This window comes from Tamandua tetradactyla, chromosome 13 (assembly GCF_023851605.1).
Source record: "Tamandua tetradactyla isolate mTamTet1 chromosome 13, mTamTet1.pri, whole genome shotgun sequence".
NCBI classification, from domain to species: Eukaryota; Metazoa; Chordata; class Mammalia; order Pilosa; family Myrmecophagidae; genus Tamandua; species Tamandua tetradactyla.
This window is the reverse complement of record NC_135339.1, coordinates 8939046-8960925: the sequence shown is the minus strand read 5'-3', so window position 1 is coordinate 8960925 and position 21880 is coordinate 8939046. Positions and strand designations below refer to the sequence as shown.

The 21880-nt window shown below is 50.3% G+C and overlaps 1 protein-coding gene across 1 annotated transcript; it reads right to left on the bottom strand.

Moving 5' to 3' along the window:
• Nucleotides 1-3548: 3548 nt before the first annotated feature.
• Nucleotides 3549-21828, bottom strand: MMRN2 (multimerin 2). Its single transcript, XM_077124688.1, has 7 exons — nucleotides 21558-21828; nucleotides 11030-11158; nucleotides 10839-10945; nucleotides 10633-10713; nucleotides 9824-9988; nucleotides 7964-9694; nucleotides 3549-5152 (listed from the first exon to the last, which is right to left on the bottom strand). The coding sequence occupies exons 1-7, from the start codon at nucleotides 21719-21721 to the stop codon at nucleotides 4767-4769; spliced, it is 2763 nt and encodes a 920-aa protein (XP_076980803.1). The 5' UTR covers nucleotides 21722-21828; the 3' UTR covers nucleotides 3549-4766.
• Between the last annotated feature and the right edge of the window lie 52 nt (nucleotides 21829-21880).

The following is a 21880-nucleotide window of genomic DNA, read 5'->3' as shown; positions in this document are numbered from 1 at the left end:
AATCACAGAAGACATAAATAAATGGAAGGCATATCATATTCATGGATTGGAAGACTAAATATAGTTAAGATGTCAATTCTACCTAAGTTGATGTACAGATTCAATGCAATACCAATTAAAATCCCCAAAACTTACTTTTCAGAAATAGAAAAACTAATAACCAAATTTATCTGGAAGGGCAAGGTGCCCCAAATAGCTAAAAGTATCCTGAGAAAGAAAACTGAAGTCAGAGGTCTCATGCTACCTGATTTTAAGGTGTATTACTTAACACAGTGGTCAAAACAGCATGGTATTGGCATAAAGATAGATATACTGACCAATGGAATCGAATAGAGTGTTCAGATATAGACCCTCTCTTCTATGGACAGTTGATCTTTGATAAGGTAGTCCAGCCAACTCTCCTGGGACAGAAGTCTCTTCAATAAATGGTGCCTAGAGAACTGAATATCCACATGCAAAAGAATGAAAGAGGCTCCATCTCTCACACCCTATACGAAAATTAACTCAGAATGGATCAAAGACCTAAACATTAGATCTAAGACCACAAAACTGTTAGAAGAAAATGTAGGGAAATATCTTATAAATCTTATAATAGGAGGTGGTTTCCTAGACCTTACACCCAAAGCACAAGCATTGAGGAAAGAAATAAATGGGAACTCCCCAAAATTAAACAGTTTTGTGCATCAGAGAACTTTGTCAAGAAAGTAAAAAGACAACATACACAGTGGGAGACAATATCTGGAAACGACGTATCAGATAAAGGTATAGTATCCAGAATATATAAAGAGATTGTTCAACTCAACAGCAAAAAGACAGATAACCCAATTACAAAATGAATTGAACAGACACTTCTCAGAAGAGGAAATACAAATGGGCATAAGGCATATGAAAAGAGGCTCAACTTCCCTGGCTATTAGGGAAATGCAAATCAAAACCAAATGAGGTATCATCTCACACCCACCAGAATGGCTATTATCAGTAAAACAGAAAAGGACAAATGGTGGAGAGGATGTGGAGAAAGAGGCACACTTATCCACTGTTGGTGGGAATGTCAAATGGTAAAACCGCTGTGGAAGGCAGTTTGGCAGGTCCTTGGGAATAAGTATAGAATTGCCATATGACCCAGCAGTACCATTGCTAGGTGTCTACTCAGAGGACATTAGGGCAAAGACACAAACGGACATTTGCACATCAATGTTTATAGCAGCATTATTTGCAGTTGCCAAGAGATGGAAACAGCCAAAATGTCCATCAACAGATGAGTGGCTAAACAAGCTGTAGTACATACATACGATGGAATATTATGCAGCTATAAGACAGAATAAAGTTATGAAATATGTAATAACATGGATGGACTTTGAGGACATTATGTTGAGTGAGATTAGCTAGAAACAAAAGGACAAATACTGTATGGTCTCACTGATACAAACTAACATTAATGAATGAAGTTAGATAATTTCAGTTAAGAACAGGTCATCAGGAGATGGAAATAGGGTAGATATTGGGTAATTCAAACTGAAGGGATACAGATTGTGCAATGGGACTGATTGTAAAAATTCAGAAATGGATAGCACAGTACTACCTAACTGTAGTACAGTAATGTTAGAACACTGAATGAAGCTGAATGTGAGAATAATAGAAGGAGGAGGCCTGGAAGCACAAGTGAAATCAGAAGGAAAGATACGATAAAGACTGATAGTATAATCTAGGAGTGCCTAGTGTGTATAATGATAGTGACTAAATGTACAAATTTAAAAATATTTTGCATGAGGAAGAACAAAGAAATGTCAAGAATGCAGGGTGTTGAAAATAGATGGTCATTAATATTTTAAAACTTTAACTTATGTGTGAGACTAAAGCAAAAATGTTTATTTGGTCCAAAATTTATATTTTGACTCATGCATTTTCTAATATAACTTAATGTGGACAGCTTAATTGAACATCGTAAGTACATGGAACCTTGAGTAGGGCATGAGATTTTGTAGGTTTGTCCAGAGTGCTGATGCCTCGATAAATGCCAGAAGGATTTGAACAGTGAATAAAAAAGTATTTGCAAAGTACCCTTGGGGGAATGGTGAGAAATGGGGAAAATTCAACTTTCCCAAGTGGAGAATTCTTGATGTTCTCACAAGCAGTGGGGATAACCAAAGCAGTAGGCTGAGCCTCCAATCTCAGGGTTTCTTTATATGAAACTTAACCGCACAAAAATAGGCTAAGCCTACTTAACATTAGGCCTAAGAATCACTCCCCAAGAGAACCTCTCTTGTTGCTCAGATGTGGTCTCTCTCTCTCTCAGCCAACACGACAAGCAAACTCACTGCCCTCCTCCTCTCTACGTGGGATATGACTCCCAGGGGTGTGGACCTTCCTGGCAACATGGGACAGAAATCCTGGAATGAGCTGAGACAAGGGACTGAGAAAACCTCAACCGAAAGAGGGAAGAGAGAAATGAGACAAAATAGTGTCAGTGGCTGAGAGATTCCAAACGGAGTCGAGAGGTTATCCTGGAGGTTATTACATATTAAATAGATATCACTTTTTTAGTTAAGATTTTAACAGAGAGGCTGGAGGGAACTGCCTGAAATGTAGAGGTATGTTCCAATAGCTATGTTTCTTGAAAATGATTGTATACTGGTAAAGCCTTTGCAATGTGACTGTGTGACTGTGAAAATCTTGTGTCTGATGCTACTTTTATCTACCTTATGGACAGATGAGTAAAATATATGGATTAAAAATAAATAATAGGAGGAACAAATGTTAAAATAAATTTAGTAGGTTGAAATGCTAGTGATCAATAAAAGGAAGGGATAAGGGGTATGGTATGTCTGAATTTTTTTCTGTTTTCTTTTTATTTCTTTTTCTGAATTGATGCAAATGTTCTAAGAAATTATCATGATGATGAATATACAAATATGTGATGAAAAAATAAAAAGAAAAGGAAAACATAGAAAAGAAAAAAGAAAAAATTTAGACTACTTCATGTGAGCCATTAGTTAGGCTAATGTGCTTCATACAGAAGATGGAAAAGTTGAGGAGAGCTTGTGATTTACCCAAGACCAAACAACAGGTGACAATGTGGCCTGGCATACTATTCTTTTTAATACTGATATTTTAGCACTTTGAACGCACAAAGATTAGTAGTAAATAATTTCTGAGGAACAATCATTTGAAATAATGATGGCCTAGAAATAATGTGTTTACTCTGGTGTTCTTGACCCACCAAATACATCCACCTGAATGCATGGAATCACTGCACCAAACAGATGAGTGATGGCCAAAGGAGTGGAGGACGTGTAGTCATTATGGAGGAATCAGCTCACTCTGTTTATTCTGTGCAATGGAAGAGAGAGACAATGGCCTTTCTTCCTCCCAGGCCCATTGTTTAATGTGACTGTTGTAAGATATTCTGTTATGAACCAGTTGTACAAGAGAAATCCTATCTCCTTCAAGGCTGGAAACCTGCTGTTCTTTTTTTTTTTTTTTTTACATGGGCAGGCACCGGGAATCGAACCCAGGTCCTTGGGCTTGGCAGGCAAGCATTCTTACCTGCTGAGCCACCGTGGCCCGCCCCTGCTGTTCTTTTTCATTCCCCAGCCCAGTCTGGTTTTCTTATGGAAAAAAATCTATTCCACAAATATTAATTAGTACAAACAAAAACCTTTATTTTCTGATGACCAGATGACTGACTCCTTTTTCAAGCCTGAATTAGATTCAGTTATTTCTCAGTAGCTGAATGTTGTGGTTGCAGGAGGAACTGCCTCTCTGCACTGCTGCTGTGTAGTGCAGGATTAATGCCGAAGCCTCAGGATGTTTTCTGTAGAGTCACCTGACATTGTGAAGGCAAGTAAGGCCTGGCATAATGAAAGCCATATTTTCCCCAGATAGTTTTCACATAGTTCTACTTTCTGTAACAAATATTTCTGTTCTCCAGAAGTAAACCAGGCAGAGATTTGAAGGGCATCACTTTATTCCAAAGTTGGTAAAGTATTGAGGGAGATTTGTACAATCTTCATTCACTTCTTTCCCCTGCTCCCTTCCTGGTTAGATGTGCTAACAAGAATCAGGACGGTTGTAAACTTATTGGAAGAAGTCAAGGAGGAAGCTACACATTTTTTACTTAGTGTTTGGGATGTCTTGTCCTAAAGACTTTTTTACCCTGTGTGATACAAGGAGAAAAACAAGTGAGATTCAAATTACAAATAAATTCAAAAAATGGTGGAAATTAAGGGAAAGATGCTGATTTCATTTCCCTTGATTATGTCAACCAGGCCTTTCTCCATTGCTCACTGATGGAGATCAAATGAGTTGGTCCTACCCTACCGCTGCATGGGGCTAGAGACTGGGCTCCCTCAGGAGTAACATGAACAAAATGCTACCTCCATATTTCTTCTGGTAAGGAATGATTTTCTAGCATAAGAAAAAGAAACAAGAGAAAAATTTTGAAGTGTACAGAAGTTTCCAACCACAGGAGGAGCAAAATACCAAAGAAACTGTTTGATACAAGAGTATAGTCAAGAGCTGGATTCCAAGCTGCCATGTCTCAGGAGGCATGTCAGGCCAAGGTTTGCAATCTTCTGGGACTAGGCCCCGCCCCGAGAGAAGCATTTCAATCCTCTTCTTAAGAAACGTCCAAGCCCTGTGTATCACACATCCTACATTTCCTCTGCAGGTTTCCAGAGAAGAGCTAGACTAACTGGATGGTCTCCAAAGCCCCAGGCCAAGGAGAGCCAGGTGAGTCTGCATTGTTTAGAGCTGTACCCCAGAGTTCAGGTCTTGAATATCAAGAAGCCCCCAAAAGTAGTGCCTGACAGGCTTCTTTTTGCTACTGACCCATGGGTCAACTCAAACCACACTCTCTCACCCTTTTGCAGCTCAACCATAGCGAAGGTTGTCACTGTGCCCCCACCCTTCTGCTCCTCGGAGGCATAGACTGGGGTACGGTGGTGACCTCCAAACACCAGCTGCCCAGAGCCTGGCCCAGCGCCAAATTCAATGCTTACTGCAAAAAGGTAGACCCCACGCTCAGGGGCTCTGAAGTGGCCGTGCTCGGGGAAGTAGCTGTTGCCAATGTTGATGTGAGTAGTGTTGAACTTCACTGTCTGCAGGGCAGCTGTTCCCACTGCAAAGCTGGCATAGAAGGCTATGGGGGAGCCTGGAACACAGGAGCAAAGTACTCAGTCTTGGACCCTTACTCCCTAGGATGGGAAATTAAACCCTGAGACCTGCAGTCCTCAGCTTATTAGCATTGGGAATAAGTCACTGACAGGGTAACTTCAATATTCCCAATAGAAATGGTATGGTGGGAACTAAATGGCCAATTATCAGTATTGCATTAATTGACAGAAAGGCAAATACAGGTCTGCTGTCTAGGCTGATGTACATTTTAACAAAGCATTTTCTTGTTTGATCCATTTCCCTTCCAACATCCTCGAGAGCCAAGTAGCCCTGCTGTACAGACCAAGAAAACTGAGGCTCAGAGTGCTGAAGTGGTTGCCCAAGCCCATGTGGCTTGTCCCTGGTAGACTGGGACAGTGACCTAAGAATTTTGAGGTACAAAATATCCTCCAGGTAACGTCAACGTTGGTGAAATATTTAAGAACTGTTAAGAGTGGTTCCTACAGAGTGTTCAGCAGAGGAATTGAGAGAAAGTAAAGAGCAGATGGGGCCATGAAAAGAAAGTCTCATGGAGACCCAGAATTCATGTGCACAGAGTCCTGGGATTAAAGATGGGGACGCTGCTTGCTCCAGCTGGTAAATTGCCGTGCTGGGAGCAGACCCTGGATCTCCTGGTTTCTGGTTCTCTTCCTGCTCTTCCAGCCACGGGAGGATAGATACACCTGAACTGGGACACAGGCATGTGGCCACACCAGGCCCACGTGGAGGCAGAGTTAGCATGCTCTGTGTGGAAGATGGATGCTCAGTGAGGAAGGCCAGGCTGGGAGAGAGGGTCAGGAGAACGGGAGGGGACAGTGAGAGTCCCACCTCAGCCACGACTTTGGCCTTCGCACCAGCAAGGTCACGTTCCTCACCAGAGACTAGTACTTAAGCTCTTCTATTTCTCAGGGGTGAACCCAAGGCCTGGAGGAGAAACAACTTGCCCAGCAATGAGTGACTCAGGGCCCAGAACCAGCAATAGCCTTTGGAGTCCTAACCAACTACAGCCTTGAAAAGGAAAACAAAAAATATATATATATATTTACTTTTCTCTAGTTGTGGAAGATTTTCTGAGCAGTGGAGAGCTGAGAGTAGCATTCCTGCTAGTGAAAGGGCGGCAAGTCAGAGAGCAGGATGCTCTTCCCGCAGCAGCCAGGAGGCAGAGCTCTAGCCCAGCAGGAGAAAAAAGCCAGACTTGGTCCCCCCTCCACCCGGCTTCTGCCAGCCTGCCTGCACCTTGGAGTCAAGCCCTCAGAAGGAGACCCCCACCCAGTCAGTGGGCCCAACATGCCCTGCCCCCAGAAGGTGGGAGGGCTGTGCTTCATGGATATACTAGCGGACAAACTGAGCACGGGCTTCCCTACAAACAAGGGTGCAAATTAAACCCTACAACCTTCTTGCAAATAAGGGAAAGCTGATTTTAAATTTTAAAGGGAAAAAATATTTCTGAAATCACAAAATACTGCAGTGGTCAACACAAGTACCCAAACCATTGGGCAGATCCTGGCAGTCGTCGGCCTGGTGAGGCCTTGCACCCAACCACTCATGATGGGGTGAAGGAGGAAGAGTTCATTAGATAGAGGCAGCCTCAGCCCTGAAAATGTGGGTGCAGAGGGGAAGACATGGAGTGGGGTCTCACAATATGCTATACCTGAGGCTGGGCATTTTGGTACTTGTTATCTGTTGATGTTCATAACCCTCAGATGTAGTTACCTGGTCTCCCATTTCACAGGGAAAAAACTGAGGCAAGTGACTCTAGAGCCTATGCCCTTCCCCTGCCACACACTGTCCTAGGGAGACACAGGCGCCCTATATCATATGGAAGGTGCGGGGGTAGGGGGAGTATGGGCAAGGCTGGAGAGAGGCTGTCAGGGAAGTCCTGGGCTGCCCATGTCCCAGATTGAGCCAGCGTAAGGACAGCCCAGGTGGTGGCCCCAGCCCTGACTGGCAGAGGAGAGCCCGCTGTGGCAGGAGCCTGGTGGTCGCAGGCTAGAGGGAAGGTTGGCAGCACATCACTCCAGCAGCCAGATCCCTGGGCCTGGGCCTGAGCCTTGGGGCCCTATGGGGACTGGCCACTGAGGGCCTTTCCAAGGGCAGCAGGGTGTGGCGGAAGAGTCAGCACTGCAGACAGCTGTGCTGAATTTGGGTCTCCTCTGTGCCTCCACCTAGGTTTGAGAGCCAGACACTGCCCCTGTTTGAGCCTTGGTTTTAGGCAACATGGCAGCAATAATCAATGCACTATTAAGTGGTTGTGACCACTCAACATGGCAAAGTGCAGGAAGGGCACTGCATGAGATCTGGCACAGGGGTGGTGACAAGGATTCCCTGATGTTTGCAGTAAGAGTGAGCTCCTAACAGGGTCTGAGGTCTTCACCTGTAATCACTTCCTGGAGGGTGCTGCCCATGACAAACCCCAGCCCCTAGCCTTATCTACAAGGGAGAGCTGGCTGAAGACACAGCAAGTGGGGAGGTAGGGTATGGAGAAGCTCCAAGACGCTGGAATATGAGGATGTGGCATGAAAGAAGAGAGACAATTATCTCTGCTGCTCTACAGCTTGAGGCCAGTGGTGTAGACATGGCAGGTGTCTCTGCCAGCTCTGCTAGCTCCTGGGCTCTCACACCACAGGTAGTGCCAGGACAAAGGGATTTCTACTTCCCATACCCCAGCCCCGAATGGAAAGCGAGTCAAGGGGAGGGTGGGAGCCTGAGCAATGGTGACTGCTGATTATGCTGTTCTCTTTCATCCCAGAGTCCCTGGGAAGTACTGCTACCCTCACCCCCAGTTCCCGGTGCCCAGGTATTCACTCACCTTTGACTGCACTGTTCACCCAAGGCTCCATCTGCTTCCTGTCCCTCCTCAGGGCAGTTTCCAGGTCTCTCTGCTGCTTTTTCCCTTTCTTGTTCAGCCTGGCCTGCAGCTTCCCCAGGTCCAGGCTGTTGTTGGCAGCCACAAGGCCCTGGAAGTTCCGGAAGAGGCTGTGGAAGAGTCGCTGGTGTTGCTCCAGGGCGCGCTCAGTGGTAGAGGCTACGCCGCGGAGGCCCTCCAGGGAGCTGTTGAAGGCGGCCACCCAGGGGGCCTCGCAGCATGGCCCCACCCTCTGGACCTCGGAGCTGAGGCGCTGGAGCTCGGCCTTGAGCCCCTCCAGGTTCAGGAGGCTCGGGTCGGGGGCACAGCCCTCTTCGCCTGGCGCCTTGCGGCACAGCTCCCGATGCTCTGGGTCGCGCGCGGGCTTGGCTGCGGGCCGCTCCAGGGCGCCCACCTGGGCCGCCAGCGCGTCCCAGGCGAGCGCCTGCTCCTGCAGCCCGCTGGTGGCGTCCCGCACGGCAGCCCGGATCTGCGTGTAGCTCAGGGGCAGCGGGCCCGGCTCCTCCTCGCCCATCTCCTCCAGCAGCTCCTCTCCGAAGAAGGCGGCCAGCAAGGCCTCGTGGCGCAGCATGTCCTCCAGGAGAGCCGCGAAGGAGCTGTGGAGCTGGCGCACGTCGAGGTGCACCACCTCATGGGCCGCTTTCAGCGCGGTCACCTCGCGCAGCAGCGACCGGAGCTGGCTCCGGACCTGGGCGGAGTCGGCCCGCTCCTGCACGTCTGTCGCCCTGAGCTTCTCCACGCTCTCCGCCAGGTCCTCAACGGCGCCCCAGAGGGCCTGCAGGGAGGGTGTGTCCGGCTGGCGCTGCTCGTCCCCGTGCGCCTGGGCCAGGGTTGGGGTCGTGACCCTCTGGCTCTGGCAGTTGCAGCTCTTGACGTACTTGATGAGATCATCGTGGGCGGCTTGCAGGTGCTGGAGGGTTTTGGTGAGCTCCAGGAGCTGCCGCTCCACCTCCTCCTTGTTTTCCTCCATGATCAGTGACTTCTCCATCAGGATCACCCGGAGCTCGCGGAGCGCCGAGTGGTTCACCCGCAGCTCCTCCACCTGCCGCTCCACCTTGTTGATCTGTTCGAAGGTCTCATCCGATTCCAAGTACAGCTCCTTGATCTCATCCCGGTGCTGCTCCAGGGTGGCCTTCATGTCCCGGAGGACACCCTGCAGCCACTCCTCCCTCTGACCCGTCAGCGTGTGCAGCACGGAGAGGTTCCTCTGCAGCTGCCCCAAATGGGCCCGCAGGCTGTCCGGCTCCTGCCTGGCGGCTGCTGCCAACAACAAGCTATCATTGGCCCTGGGGAGCTCCGGGGCCTTGTGCAGCCGCTTCAATTTGAAGTCCACATGGGCCTGGATCTCAGAGAGGGAGCGCTGCAGTGAATGGTGCTGGGCATGCAGGCGGTCATCCATATCCTGCCGCAGCTGACCCACTTTCTGTGCATTCTCCTGGACCTTGCCCTCAAATTTGGCACCAAGCTCCTGGAAGTCGGCCCTGGCCACTGTGCCTTCCTGGACCTTCTCAACTGCCTGGCGATTGGCTTCCACGTCCAAAGACAGGTTCTTTACGGCCTGGGAAAGGCTGCTCAGGCTCTCATTGAAGCTCCTCCAGATGGGGCTGAAATGTACCTGCAGGAAGGCATCCAGGTGGGGCAGCAGCACCTGCTCCAAGGACTTGCCAGGAGACCCTGAGAGCAACAGACCCACATTTTCACACACAATACGCACTCCTCCCTGCAGGGACTGGAGGGGCCCGTTGTGGTTTGAGGCCTCCCCCCACCCCCAGTTCCCTCTGCAACCCTGAGAGCTGCCCTTACCCAGCTCTGTGTGATTTGCCTTGGTCACTGCAGCTGTGACGTTATTCGCCAGGGCCTTCCATAGGCCTGGGATGCTGTCAGCCGCCTGGCTGACATCGTTCTGGAGGTTTCCCAGCAGCCTTTCCTGTGGCACCTTGGCACTGCCCATCTCCGTAGCTTGGGGGCCTGAACACACAGCAGAGCTAAATGCCAGAGAGAACTTGCCAGGCTTGCTTACATCCTGAGGTCCCGGGAAGGAGATTTGTGTGCTGGCTCCTCTGAGCAGGAACTCAGAAACCTCTAGGCCAGCAACGCCACATGCTGGCAGGTGAGCCCTCACCCCACCTCCCAGCCCACAGCAGACACAACTTGTCAATCCTGGCACTCTCTTCTCAGCCACGTGGACATGGTCTCAAAACCACAGGGTCTCACAGCCCTCACCACCAGATAGGAGTTGGCCAAGTGATAAGGCTCATTTGCCATCGCAACCTTGGGCCCAGCCTTGAAGCTCCCACCCCCACCCCAGATGGTGTCTCATGGTGGGGTCCCTGTGACTCCAAGACTCTGGGACCTTGTGCGGTTCAGGGGGGCAAGGAGGATGCTGAATAATGATGCTGTCCTCCCTGGAAAATGGGCAAAGAAAGGGTGTCTATTCTCTGCTGGGAGCCTGGCACCATCTGGGGTGGGTTCGAAGCAGGATGCTTCTGCTGATCCCTAGGGGAAGGTTTTCCTGAAATAGCACTGCCCTGTCAGAGAAGAGGGGCTCGGGCACCTAGCCAGGCCCAGGAACCCCTAGGGAACTGCTCTGCTTCCCCAGGAAAGCACCTCACCGGGTTCAAAGCCAGCTGGCCCTCCCCCAGTCTCCACGTGGCCTGCCTCCAGACCTGAAGGCTCAGGGGTCACCGTGGGATCTGCAGAGAGGAGGCAGAAGAGAGATGTCTGTAGGAAGTTGACCCCAGGAGTCAACAGAGCAGCATGACCTCTAAGTCTGGGGTCAGAGGTCAAGGCAGGCAGGACAGGCCACGGGGAGCCCTACCGTGGTGCTGGCAGTCGGGGCCCGTGTAGCCTGGGCAGCACCTCCAGGCCTTGGAGACCAGCACCTTCTGCTTGATCTGGTACACCGGTTTGGAGGCCATGCGGTACCTTGGGAGAGGAGGGCCGGCTCAGCAATGCGGGGTGCACAGAGCTGGAGACCTCCGACCCCCAGCCCACCTCTCCCACACTCACTGGACTTTGACCTTCTGGCAGTCCGGGGCCCCCTGTGGACAGGGCTGCTGTGAGTGGATCAGGAATTTCTCCGTTTTGCAAGTGGTTATGAAGGTGGCCAGCCTGGACTTCTGATAGGGGCACCAGTTCCTAGAAAGAAATCAGAAAAATACCAAGAGGAAAGGGTTGCTGAGCTACAGCCAGGCTCCCCACCGCGCCTCCTTCCTAGACATGAAGGGAGGTGCTGGGCAGGGGCCCCCATCCCAGTATTCTACCCTGCCCAGTGCCAGGAGTAAATGCTGGAATCCATCAACCTGGAAGAGGCAAAGCACTGCATGATTCATCCCTCCAGCTGAACAAGAAAGGCTCTCCAAACCCCGCCTGGAAGAGCCCCTGCTCTGTCTGCTCCCACAAGCTTTCCCAGGCCAGCACAAAGAGGCTGAGAGCACCCCCCCACCCACCCACCCAAGTCACACAGCAAAGTTCTCAGCAGAGCCAGGACGGCTTTCAGTGTCTCTCCTGGTGCCAGAGCTGGAGAGTCCTGAGTTCAATCCTAATTAAGCCACTTTCCAGCCCTGAACCTTGGTTTCCTCATCTATGCATTGGAGCTGAAAGTGCCCTCCTCTTGTGACTGACTTCTGAGAAGTGCTTGACAAGTGGAGCTCCATAGCCCCACTCTGGCTGCCCTGACAGCCTGCTCCCCATTCCTTACTAGAGCCCCTGCTGCAGGGGAGGGCACCCACCTGCTCCCTGGCCATGCCTCCTGAGTACCATTATGGAAATGGACTTTCGGATGGTGGTACACTGGGGGTGGGAAAGGCAGCTGGGCCAAGCGCTCTCCTCTCAGGGAAGGGCAACTCGCACCAAGGCTCTGCCTGGCTGGTTTGAAGGGGACACTCAGTACCCTGAGCCCCAGGGTGGGTAGGTCCTCCATCTCTGCCCTTCAGCAGCATGTGGTATGGCAGGTCACTGCCCTGGCAGACTTGTTGGGGTCATGGAGGGGGGCAGAGGGCAGCTGCCAGAGCAAAGCTCTCCAAGGTCCCAAGTGGTAAACACCTCCCTGGCTCAGATCAGCTCAGCCCCTCTTGAGTGCTGGGTGCAAGCTCAGAATGCAGATGCGGACGCGCAGGCCTTCCTTTCCAGGTTCCCAGAGAGAGGAGACCGTCTCAGGGTGGTGTGATGAGTGCTAGGACCAACCAAGAGAAGCTCAGGAACCTAGGAAAACTTGCAGGAGGCAGCGATAATTAGGCCGAGTCTCAAATGGAGAGAGTCAGATGAAGCAACAAGAGCTGTGGTTCAGAGGCGTTTGGGGCCATATTGAAGGGTGGAGTGTGGGTGCGAAAGGAGTTGCAGAGGAAAAACTGTGAGGTAGAGAGAAGCCAGACTGTGGAGGGCTGGGTGCCAACTGAGGAGCTCGGACCTCAGTGCTCTGAGGGCTTGGACTTCATGGGAAGGTTTAAGCAGAGAAGCGACATGAGTTATCCTGGTTCCTGGGTGCAGAAGGGATGGGAGAGGGCAGTCGCTGCAGAGGTCGAGAGCAAAGATGATGGTGGCTTGGGCTCGTATGGAGAGACGCATATGAAAAGGCTGAAGTCAAGGGCTTTGGTGACCAAGTGGCCACTGCAGAGCTGGGATTCTACTCTCTGGAGATGGTCTCTGTACTGGGACCAGCAGGTGCGGTCACAGAGTGGCAGTGCCATGGAGTGCAGGGGTAAGGGACTGGGAGGTTTGACCACTGGCATTTTGAATGCTGAGACTCCCTGAGCCTGATTTCCCACGTAGCTCCTGGGAGCCTGCAGCCAGCCTTTGCCCTCAGGAAAATGACCTGGCTGGAGAGGAAAGACCTAATGATGGTGGCATCAGGAGTTCTTCAATGAAATGGTCCAGCCAGAGCATCGTGTGGCAAAACAGATGGCAAAGCTCCATCCCCATACTCACAGCTTCCAGTCAGCTCTGCAGTTTCTCCACCCTAAGTGAATGAACCTCCAAGGATTTCCTCAGAGGAAAATCTCTATTACAAAAGAGGGAGGCCAAAACCAGCAAGCATTACACCTGTACCTATTTAATCAAAGCTGTACCCCTCGTGGAGGTTGTCTTTAGTTAGAGGGATGGTGAGTTATTTTTACACCTAATTTTCTGAATTTTCCAAGTTTTTACACAAGGTATTCCTTTATTTTTTTTAACTTTTTTTATTGTATAATATAACATATATACAAAGCAAAGAAAGAAAAAAAGCAATAGTTTTCAAAGCACTCTTTTACAGGACAGATCCCAGAGTTTGTCATGGGCTACCATTCCATCATCTCAGATTTTCCTTCTAGCTGCTCCAGAATATAGGAAGCTAGAAGGAATTTTTTTTTTATCATCACAATTGACTTTTGTGAATAATAACATATATGCAAAAAAGCAGTAAATTTCAAAGCACAGCACAACAATTAGTTGTAGAATAGATTTCAGAGTTTGTTATGGGTTACAATTCCACAATTTTAGGTTTTTATTTCTAGCTGCTCTAAGATACTGGAGACTAAGAGAAATATCAATTTAATGATTCAGCATTCATTTTAGTTCGTTAAACCCTACTTTCTCTGTACAACTCCACTATCACCTTTGATCTTTCTGTCCCTCTCTTTAGGGGATTTGGTCTATGGCCATTCTAACTTTTCCATATGGAAAGGGGCTGTCTATAATATGGGGCAGGAATGGAACTAGTTAATGTTCTGCAGAGGCTGGGCCCTCTGGGTTTTAGAACTTATCTGATCCAGGGACACATCTGCAGGTTGTAGGTTTCTGGAAAGTTGCCCTAGTGCATGATACCTTTGTAGAATCTTATCTGCATTGCCCTAGGTGTTCTTTAGGATGGGCTGGAATGGTTTTGGTTGAGGTTTGGCAAGTTATGACAGGCAGCAACGTCTAACTGTAGCTTGCATAAGAGTGAACTCCAGAGTAGCCTCTCGACTCTATTTGAACACTCTCAGCCACTGATACTTTATTAGTTACACTTCTTTTCCCCCTTTTGATCAGGATGGAATTGTTGATCCCACGGTGCCAGGGCTGGACTCATCCCTGCGAATCCTCTCCCTCGTCACCAGGGAGACTTTCACCCCTGGATGTCATGTCCCATGTAGTAGGGAGAGCAATGATTTCACTTGCAGAGTTGGGCTTAGAGTGAGGCCACATCTAAGCAACAACTGAGGTCCTCCAGAAGTAACTCTTAGGCATACCTATAGGTAAGCTAAACTTCTCTGCTACTTACATAAGCTTCACAAGAGTAAGCCTCAGATTGAAGGCTTAGCCTATTGATTTGGTGTCCCTAAAGTCTGACACAGTATCAGGGGATTCCCTGATGGTAAAGTTTAATAGTTCCATATTTTTTCTCCCATCCCTCAAGGGACTTTGCCAATACTTTTTGATTATCTGCTTAATATATTCTAGGATCCAGGCATTATGTTAAGATAGTTCCTCATTCTTATTCTGGGCTCCCTGTGTTTCAATTGTTCAAATGAGCTATACAGATAAGGTTGAGTTAGATTATGTGCTACAGAAAATTTAGGTTCTGGATAAAATAAACCTTTTTTCCTTTGGTCTCAAAGAGTAGGCGCGGTTCTAAAATATAGACACTGTCTTTCTAAGTGTGTGTGTTCTTTTTTTTTTTTTTTTTTTCATGAACAGGCACCAGAAATCAAACCCGGGTCTCTGGCATGGCAGGTGAGAACTCTGCCTGCTGAGCCACTGTGGCCTGCCTGACACTGTCTTTCTTACCCCTTACACAAGGTATTCCTTTTATAATGATGAAAATACAACTGATATTTTAAAGGAAGTGAGAAAATCAGCACAAAGGAAAATTAAAGTGTGAAAACATCATTCTACAAATTTCATTCATATAATAGTTAATTTCTGTGCATCTACCATTTCCCAGGGATTAGGAACTGGGGGTCAGAGTTAAAGAAAATCAACACATTTCCTGCCTTCATAGAACTTGCTCCCTAGTGGGGAGGCATCCATCTATCAGATAAACATGCAAATAAATGTAAATGTTCCTCTGTCTTATGGTGGAATACTTAATTATGTAAACAGATTAAAAAAAAACTCTTTTGGTTTGGAAAAGACAAGCAGATTTTTAAGAACTAGCAATCAGAAAAACAGGAACTTGGAGAAAACCAAGACTGTGCAGGGAAAAAAGAACTTCCAAAAATTTTGCATTAATATTCCCAGAAGTATAAGAGAAATTATTGCATCCAAGAAACAAGAACAGGAAGCCATTTAAAAAATGGAAGAAGAACAAAAAAAAAATCCTTGGAAATTAAAAACATAATAGCAGAAATGAAAAAAAAAAATTACAGAGATGATAGAGGTTAAAATTAAAGAAATTCCCCTAAAAGAGGAACAAAGACAGAGATGGAAAATAGGAGTGAAAAGATTAAAAATAATAATAAGAGTGCCAGTCCTGGAGATCTGATATCCAATAGAAGTTCCAGAAAAAAAGAGAAAAGGAGGAGGAAATCATTGGTGAAAAAATAAACAAAAATATCCCAGAAGTAAAGGACCTGAAATTTCCGCACTCAAAGGGTCTACCAAATAACCACAGCATGATGAAAATAAACACATCAAGCATATCAAGGCACATCATTATGAAATTCCAGAACTCTGGGAACAAAGCTTCCCGACAGAAAAACCAAGCTCCAGCACTACCACACACACAAAACAGTCATTGGAATGGCTTTGCAACAACACTGCAAACTGAAACAGGAGTGGAAAACTGCATTCAAAATATTGAAGGAAAATTATTTCCAACCTAGAATCCTGTACCAAACCCAACTATCAAACGATGTGAGAGCAAAATTAAGGCATTTTCAGTCAAGCAAGATTTCAAAACGTTCCCCTATCAGGGAACTACTAGGACAGTGGTTCTCAAGCTTGCCTATACATTAAAAGCATCGCCTGATACTTTAAAAATAAGATTCTCTGGGCCCCACCACAGACCAGTTAAGTGAAATTCTTTGGAGTCGGGGCCTGGGCATCAGCATTTTTAAAGCTCCCTGGGTCCTTCTCAGGCACAGCCCAGGTTGGGTACCACTATAAACCATGGGATCAGGAAACAAGGCAGTTGGTGCCAGGAGATCAAAAGACACCGAGGTACACTGGGTATAGACTGGCGATGTATTCCAGGAGGCAGCGCATCTAGAGGCTCCAGGAGAGGAATCTCCAAGAAGAGGAAGGTGGGAAGACGCCTGATTTGAGTGAGAGCATTAACAGGAGATTTAAACAACTGGCTGAGAATCAAATCGAGTTAGTGAAAAAGACACAGAAAACGAAGCAAAAGCAAAAACAAAACAAGACCAAAAAAAGAAAGGAAAACTTAAGTGTACAGGGAAAAACAAGGGTCCGTAGTTTACTTGAAGGCTTAACTCTAAGTAATGTGCATAGGCATATGAATTTAAGTACCCGGAATGACAGTAATGGGCAGATGATGGGATGGGAGGCATGTGTGTGTGCCCGTGCACAGATGTGTACAAGCATGCTGGAGAGTTGGGGTAGGGGTAGAAATGAAAGCTGAGTCATCATCTTCCATGGTAGGAGATGAAATTGACCCATTATCCATTGTCAGTAGATCATGCTATCCCACGAAGTAGCCATATAGACATGTTATTGAGATACAGAGGTAAATTCCGAAGAACCAATAGACTTGAATGTCACTGTCTCAACAAGTCTTTTAGAACTAGTTTTATAACTAGGTTGTAGAAAAGCAAACTTTTATTAAACTTTTTTGACAAAAGGACACATAGTAAGTTATTTTCATCCAGGACCAGCTACACAACTTGAGGGATCTAGTGCAAAATGAAAATGCAGGGCCCTTGTTCAAAGATTTTGAAGAATTTCAAGATGGCAGCAACACAGTATTGAACAGAGCCCATGGCCCTTTTGAGTGCAGGCTCTGTGCGCTGGCTGCAGAGGTCACATGACCAACATGCTGGCCCGGGTCTTCGGCTTTTTGTTGCAACCACTCACCTTGGCTTGGTGGCACAGAGCAGCCGCTGACCACACATAAGTGACTGAGCATGGCTGTGCTCCAGTGAAACTTTATTTACATAAACCGGCAGCAGGATTGTATGGTGTGTGAATATATCTCAATAAAAGTGCATTAAAAAAATGGATGTGATGAAAAAAAAAGAATGGTCATATTGTATGTTGATTGGTTTTATCAATAAAAATTTAAAAAAGCAAAACAAAAAAATAGGCAGCAAGCCAGACTTTGGCCCACAGACCATAATTTGCTGACCTCTGCCAGTGAGTGTATGTAACTTCCAAGGAAACTTAATAGATTGAAATACTAGTGTTCAATGAAAGGGAGGGGTAAGGGGTATGGCATGTATGAGTTTTTTTCTTTTTTCTTTTGCCAGAGAGATGCAAATGTAAAAAAATAGAAAAGGGATTATGGTGATGAATACACAACTGTGCGATGATGTTGTGAGCCACTGATTGTACAACCATGAGTAGAATGGCTGTACGTCAAGAATGTGTGTATGTTTGTTCATTGTTTATAATAAAAATAGTAAAAAATAAATAAAAATGAAACTTTAAAAATATATTAAATAATTTCCATCTGGAAGAGAAAACGCAGATGAAGAGCCAAGAAAATGTGGGAAGACAATCCGTGAGGAGTGTCACAAGTTACTAGTTACTTAAACAGTGGGGAGTAGGCCCAAGGGTATGACAAACCAGTGGAGAGAGACCAGGAAGGGACCGCACGTCCCCAAGGGCAAGTGGGCCTCCAGCGGGCATAGCCAGCCCCGCGGACCCTTGTGCCACTCTGAATCCAGGGAAATTCAGGGAACAGGAGCTCAGCCCCGGGGAAAGGTATTCACTAAACCAGCGGTTCTAAACAGGGACGAGGGAGGATCCCGCCTCCTAGAGGCTAATTGGCAAGGTCTGGGGACATTTACCTTGTCGCAATGAAGGGTGCCGGCATCTGGCAGGTGGAGGGACAGGGTGAGGGGTTGCACTGCCAAACAGGCCTGTTCACAATAAAGAATTGTCCAGTCCAAAAGGTCAACTGCGCCGAGGCTGGGCAACGGCGCTCCCAAGAGAGTTCCATTCCTTACACGCCCTCTGGCCTGCTCTTCCTGCAAGCGGGCGCCCTCGGCCCCAGCTCCAGCGGCCCGGCATGCAGTCTGCCAGCAGAGTGACGGGAACTTTCCACCTCCAGCTCCTGGAACCAGAAGCTGTGCCGCCCACCCTTCCTGCCCAGGGACTTTCTCTCCTGACCTGTCCAGAGCTTGCCCGGAGCGGCTATCCTCTGTGCCCACGCTCCCCACCCTTGGCACAGCACAGGCTGCTGGCCCAGAGCCCCTGGGAACATTCCTGACCTTTGCTTCGGTTTCCTTCAACTCCTGGCAGCTTCCTCCAGCCCTCTGCGCCCCATGTCACCGGCCCAGCATGCCGAGGCACCTCATTGTTCTCACTGCCCTGCCTGTCTCGGGCCTGTTCCCTCTTTGTGTCCTCCCTTGGGGGGGAGGCGCTGGGTGCCCTCATCTCCTGGTGGCCCCCAAGCCAGGCGTCGCACAGAAGGGTAGTGCCAGCCTGGTGTGAGTGGGGGCAGGTCCGGCCAGGTGCGGCCTGTTCCTGGCTCCCCAGCATTCCGACCTGAGCCCTCAGCCCCAGGCGGACAATGTGTTGACCCTTTTGGAGCCTCTAAAGTGGGAGTTGGGGGGCAGGGGGCTTGGACTCCCCTTCCCCTTCCCAGGGCCCAGGGTGACCTTGAACAAGGATATTCCCAGTTCTGCCAACCCCCAGTCCTGGAAATGTGGAAAAATTTCCCGTTCCCTGTCCCCTCCCTGGGGTGGGGGGAAGGCAGAGATTGCCTATTCAGGGAAGGGGCGGTGAGCGGAACCTTCTGTATTACGGATGTGCTGCCGCCAGGCTAAGTGCCTCTTAAGTGGTCGTGAAGCCCATCCCCCACCGGCCTCAAGGCTCCCTGGAAAGACAGGGCGTGTCCTCAGCATCCCGCTTTCCAAGGCCTCAAATCCAGACAAGCGCATGGGTGCCCCAGAGGAGAAGCTGCAAGGCTTTGCTCCCGAGCCAGAAAAGGGCCCAGATGAAGGGGCCAGCGACCCCTGCTCCATCTGCTCGCTGCTCCGAGCTGAGCCCTGCGCCGGCCCCTGTGTGGCCTCGGGTTATGTGCTCAGCAACTCTGGGCTGCAGAGCTCCCAACTGCAAGGCTGGGGCTTGCTCAGAGGCTGGGCTGGCACCATCCCCAGCCCCCCGCTTGCACCCCTTGTGGGGGAGCAGGACGGAGCATAGGGGGAATTTGCAGCCACATGGGGGTGGGTGGGTTCAGCTCTGACTTGCTTACCTTGGCCTCTGTGACTCAGGGTGAGGGTGGTGGCCTCGCTCCCCTGGGCCCCGATTGCACAGAGGCCGGGGGAGGGCAGAGCCGACTGTGCAGACTGCAGCAGCAACAGAGACAAGGCGCCTTGACTTTGCCCAAGGTCACACAGTCCCTGCTGCAGCCTCACGCCGCCTGGGCAAACAAGGAGCCCAATTCTAAATGGAAAGAGCCTCCGCCCCACAAAGTCCAAATGCCCACACTGCTGCCTCACCCACCTGCAACTAACTCTTCCTCACCCCGCGGGGTCCCTGCGACCTGGGAAATGGCTGACTACACCGCGACCCCGACCCCGACCCCGTGGCCCAGGGCGTCGGGCACTGGGTCTGTTCAGCCGTCCCCTCCCAGGGCTCGGGAAGCAGGGGTGAGGGGTGTAGGCCGCGCAGGGCCCGGGTGGGGGGGCATCCCGGGAAGTGCCCTGCCCAGCAGACGTGCCCCCTAGTGTGGAAGGCTGGGAGGGCCGTGGCTGGGTCTCCTTCCCACCTCCCCGCGCCCCGCTGACCAGAGGGAAGCGGGAGCAGCATATCCACCTCCCCTTGGCCGGGAAGCAATCCTCCGGAGGAAGCTGCAGCATTTCCTTCCTTTCCCACCAGCCCCCTCGGAGTCCCTTAGCCCCTGGGCTTGGCCTGCGGGGACCTGCGGCATCTGGTGCGTGGGAAGGAGCGCCCCTGGGATTTGGCGTGCCTGGCCCAGGGTGCAGTCGTGCACAGGGACCCCATCCAGTGAATGGGTGAGTGACCCCGCAGGGGAGGCCTGGCCATGCAGAGACGCTCCCTCCCTGGGCTAAGGGAGCCCTGTCCCTCCCCCACAGTACCCCCCAACTCCTTCTGGGACCCCTTGCTCCCACAGGCTCAATCCTTGATCTTGTACTCAGAGCTGGGTAGCTGGATTCCCTGCTCCCAGAGTCACCCTGTACCCAGCCCTGCGCAGACCGAGGGTTGGGGATGGGAAGGCTGTCTGTGTCCCCCCAGACCACACAGCACCCCCCACCAGCCCCTCTCTCTAAGAGTCAGCGCCCACCTGCTGCCCACCCCCTCCTTCTCCTTGGCCAAATCTGCTTTCAGGAAAGTGTCCAAAGGCAAATCCTCCTCAAGAGAGCAGAAGCTGAATGAGATGTGCACACACACACGCACACGCACGCACACCAGTAGGTCCCCCCTGTGAACAGAGTGGCAGTGAATTTCAGACAGTCAATAGGGGAGACTCTGGGGGGATGTAAATTGTCATTACCCCTCCCCTGCCCCCCAATCCTCCAAAACCAGCAGATGCTCTCAGTAAGTCCCGGGATGGGGGCGGGGGTCAGGAGCGTCTGGGGGCAGGGCTGCCTCCGAAGGCTCCAGGTAGCAGCACCAGTTTGAGCCACACCTAGCTCCTGGTTCCAGCCCCCCTTGGCTGTGTGACCCTGGGCAAGCCACTTAATCTCTCTGAGCTTGGGCTCCTGCTCTAGAAGCAGGCTGCTGAGATAATACTTGGCAAGGTGCCTGGCCCAGATGCTGACCAAGAAATGGCCCCTGCCCTGACTGTGGGCAGCTGCAGGGGAGGCTGTCTGGAGGAGGGACCCATAGACCCAGTACTTGTCCTCAGGAGGGCCCCAGGCCCCAGGCCCCAGACAACGATAAAGGTTGGACAGTGGGATCCTGTGTTCAGGGTCAAGACTATTACGCCCTTTTTCAAAGGAGCTCAGAGGCTCTTGGAGTTCCCTGGGGGACGCTGCCTCCTTTCTGCATCTAGGGATCAGGCTCCCCTCTCTGCCCACTGCTCAGTCGAGCTGATGGCCCCCCCACCTGTGCCTCTGGGTGGTCGGGTCAAAGTCCCATCCCCAGGGGAGGCTAGGTCAGCCGGTTGGTCGGCCCTGGGGCTCAGCTTTCAGAATTGATTTCCCTCGAAGAACAGGAGCCACTGCCAGACCAGCTGGGGACGCCAAACCCCAGTCTCTCGACAGCCCGTGCTGAGGGTTAATGGCAGGGAGTGGCCCCTGCCCCGCCCAAGTCCCTTTCCCTGCTGTAGGTCAGCCAGGAGACCCCCTGTCCTTCCCGGAGGGGACTGACACTCAGGGGCTCCTACAGCCTCATAGCTGCGCCCAGGGATGATACCGGCCCATTGCTCAGATGCGTAACTCTGAGGCCCCTGCCACGGCCTGCCCTGCCCAGCGCCAGGCCCTCTTACCGTCTGCCAGGATCCCTGTTGGGGTTCTCGGCCTCTGCCTCCCATTCCTCAGCCCCCCAGGGGCTGTGCGGCTCAGAGAGCCCGGATCCAGGGGCCTGAGCCCAGACGCCCAGCAGCCCCCACCCCATGGGCCCCCCGAGGCCAAGCAGCAGCGTGAGGATCATTGCAGCCACCCAGGCAGGCTTGGGCTCAGGCTCGGACAAGTGCCTCCAGGAGCTGCCAGTGACGTGGTCTTCAAGCTAAGTCTCAGAAGGAAAAGACAACACGGGGACAACAAAGAGAGGAAGTGGCCTGGGCCGGCCAAACCGGTGGGTCCCGTCCGG